At 59.3% G+C, this 1,515-nt stretch overlaps 1 protein-coding gene across 2 annotated transcripts in view; it reads left to right on the top strand.

The window, feature by feature from the left end:
* The window catches only part of tpst1 (tyrosylprotein sulfotransferase 1), a 37,776-nt gene that overhangs the window by 11,553 nt on the left and 24,708 nt on the right, over positions 1 to 1,515 (top strand). For both annotated transcript variants that reach the window (XM_023420496.2, XM_023420497.2), the window contains exon 2: positions 368 to 1,404. In XM_023420496.2, coding sequence (XP_023276264.1) covers positions 548 to 1,404 — 857 coding nt within the window. In that variant the 5' untranslated portion in view covers positions 368 to 547. The remainder of the gene's footprint in view (positions 1 to 367; positions 1,405 to 1,515) is intronic.

The raw sequence follows: 1,515 nt of genomic DNA, 5'->3' as shown, positions 1-1,515 counted from the left end.
GTGTGTGTCTGTGTGTGTGTGTGTGTGTGTGTGTGTGTGTGTGTGTGGCTGAAGGCCAAGTGTCTCAGATGATGTGTGAGCTGCAGAGGGAGGATGAGAAACTCACAGATTTGTTGTTCCAGTCTCTCGTCAGCGTTTCTCTTCCTGTGGAGAGAAATCTTCTGTGATTCGTCGTGATTCGAGGCTCGGTGATGAGGTCACTCTTGTAAAGACGATCCTGCGCTGAGGCTCAAGGTCTGACACGTTCAGTCAGCGCCGACGTGTCACCGGGTCGCTTTAAAACCTGGACCACGACCCGGTTCGCTGGACCGGGTTCTGCTCCGGTCTCTCTCAGCACTAACTGTGTCTTTGTTCTGTCTCTGTCCAGGCCTCATGGAGCTGGGGACCCGACGCCTGCTGTGCACCAGGGAGCTCGATCCGTGCCCGGTTCCCAGTAAACAACCATAAAGGGTGGGAACCTTAATTACCCCTCAGTTCCTTTTTCCCACCCCTCCCCCCTTAGTTGCCCCTGTGGTGATATTGTCCTCTACTGTCTGCGGCCGGCGTCATGATTGGCAAGCTGAAACAGAACTTGCTGGTGGCGTGTCTGGTCATCAGCTCGGTCACGGTCTTTTACCTGGGCCGCCACGCCATGGAGTGCCACCATCGCATCGAGGAGCGCAGCCAGCCGGGCGGGATCCTGCCGCTGTCGGCGCTGGGAGGCAGCATGCGGACCACCTTACGGACGGGTCAGAACCTCAGCACGCCGTTCATTTACAACAAAGACATGCCGCTCATCTTCATCGGCGGCGTGCCACGCAGCGGGACCACGCTCATGCGAGCGATGCTGGACGCCCACCCGGAGGTGCGCTGCGGCGAGGAGACCCGCGTCATCCCGCGTATCCTGGCCATGAAGCAGATGTGGAGCCGCTCGGGTCGGGAGAAGATGCGCCTGGACGAGGCGGGTGTGACGGATGAGGTGCTGGACGCCGCCATGCAGGCCTTCCTGTTGGAGATCATCGTCAAACACGGCGAGCCCGCCAACTTCCTGTGCAACAAGGACCCTTTTGCGCTGAAGTCGCTCGCCTACCTCGCCAAAATCTTCCCCCATGCCAAGTTTGTGCTCATGATCCGTGACGGGCGGGCGTCAGTCCACTCCATGATCTCACGGAAGGTGACCATCGCCGGCTTCGACCTGGGCAGCTACCGGGACTGCCTGACCAAGTGGAACCGGGCCATAGAGACCATGTACACTCAGTGCCTGGAGGCGGCGGACAAATGCCTCCCGGTGCACTACGAACAGCTCGTCCTCCATCCTGAGAAGTGGATGAGGACGCTGCTGAAGTTCCTGGACGTTCCCTGGAACGACGCCGTCCTCCACCACGAGGAGCTCATCGGGAAAGCCGGAGGAGTTTCTCTCTCCAAGTGAGTAATCCTGTTTCATTTCCTGTTTCCTGTCCCTGACGTCTGGTTCTGAGCCCAGACTCTGAGGGTGACACGTGACGCTTCAGGTGGGGGTCAGAGGGTGGGGGTCAG

Source organism: Seriola lalandi, unplaced genomic scaffold, assembly GCF_002814215.2.
Source record: "Seriola lalandi dorsalis isolate HSWRI2012SDOR001 ecotype SW California unplaced genomic scaffold, Sedor1 jcf7180002054646, whole genome shotgun sequence".
Classification (NCBI taxonomy): Eukaryota; Metazoa; Chordata; class Actinopteri; order Carangiformes; family Carangidae; genus Seriola; species Seriola lalandi.
The sequence above is the reverse complement of the archived record's forward strand: the minus strand, read 5'-3'. Positions and strand labels throughout refer to the sequence as shown.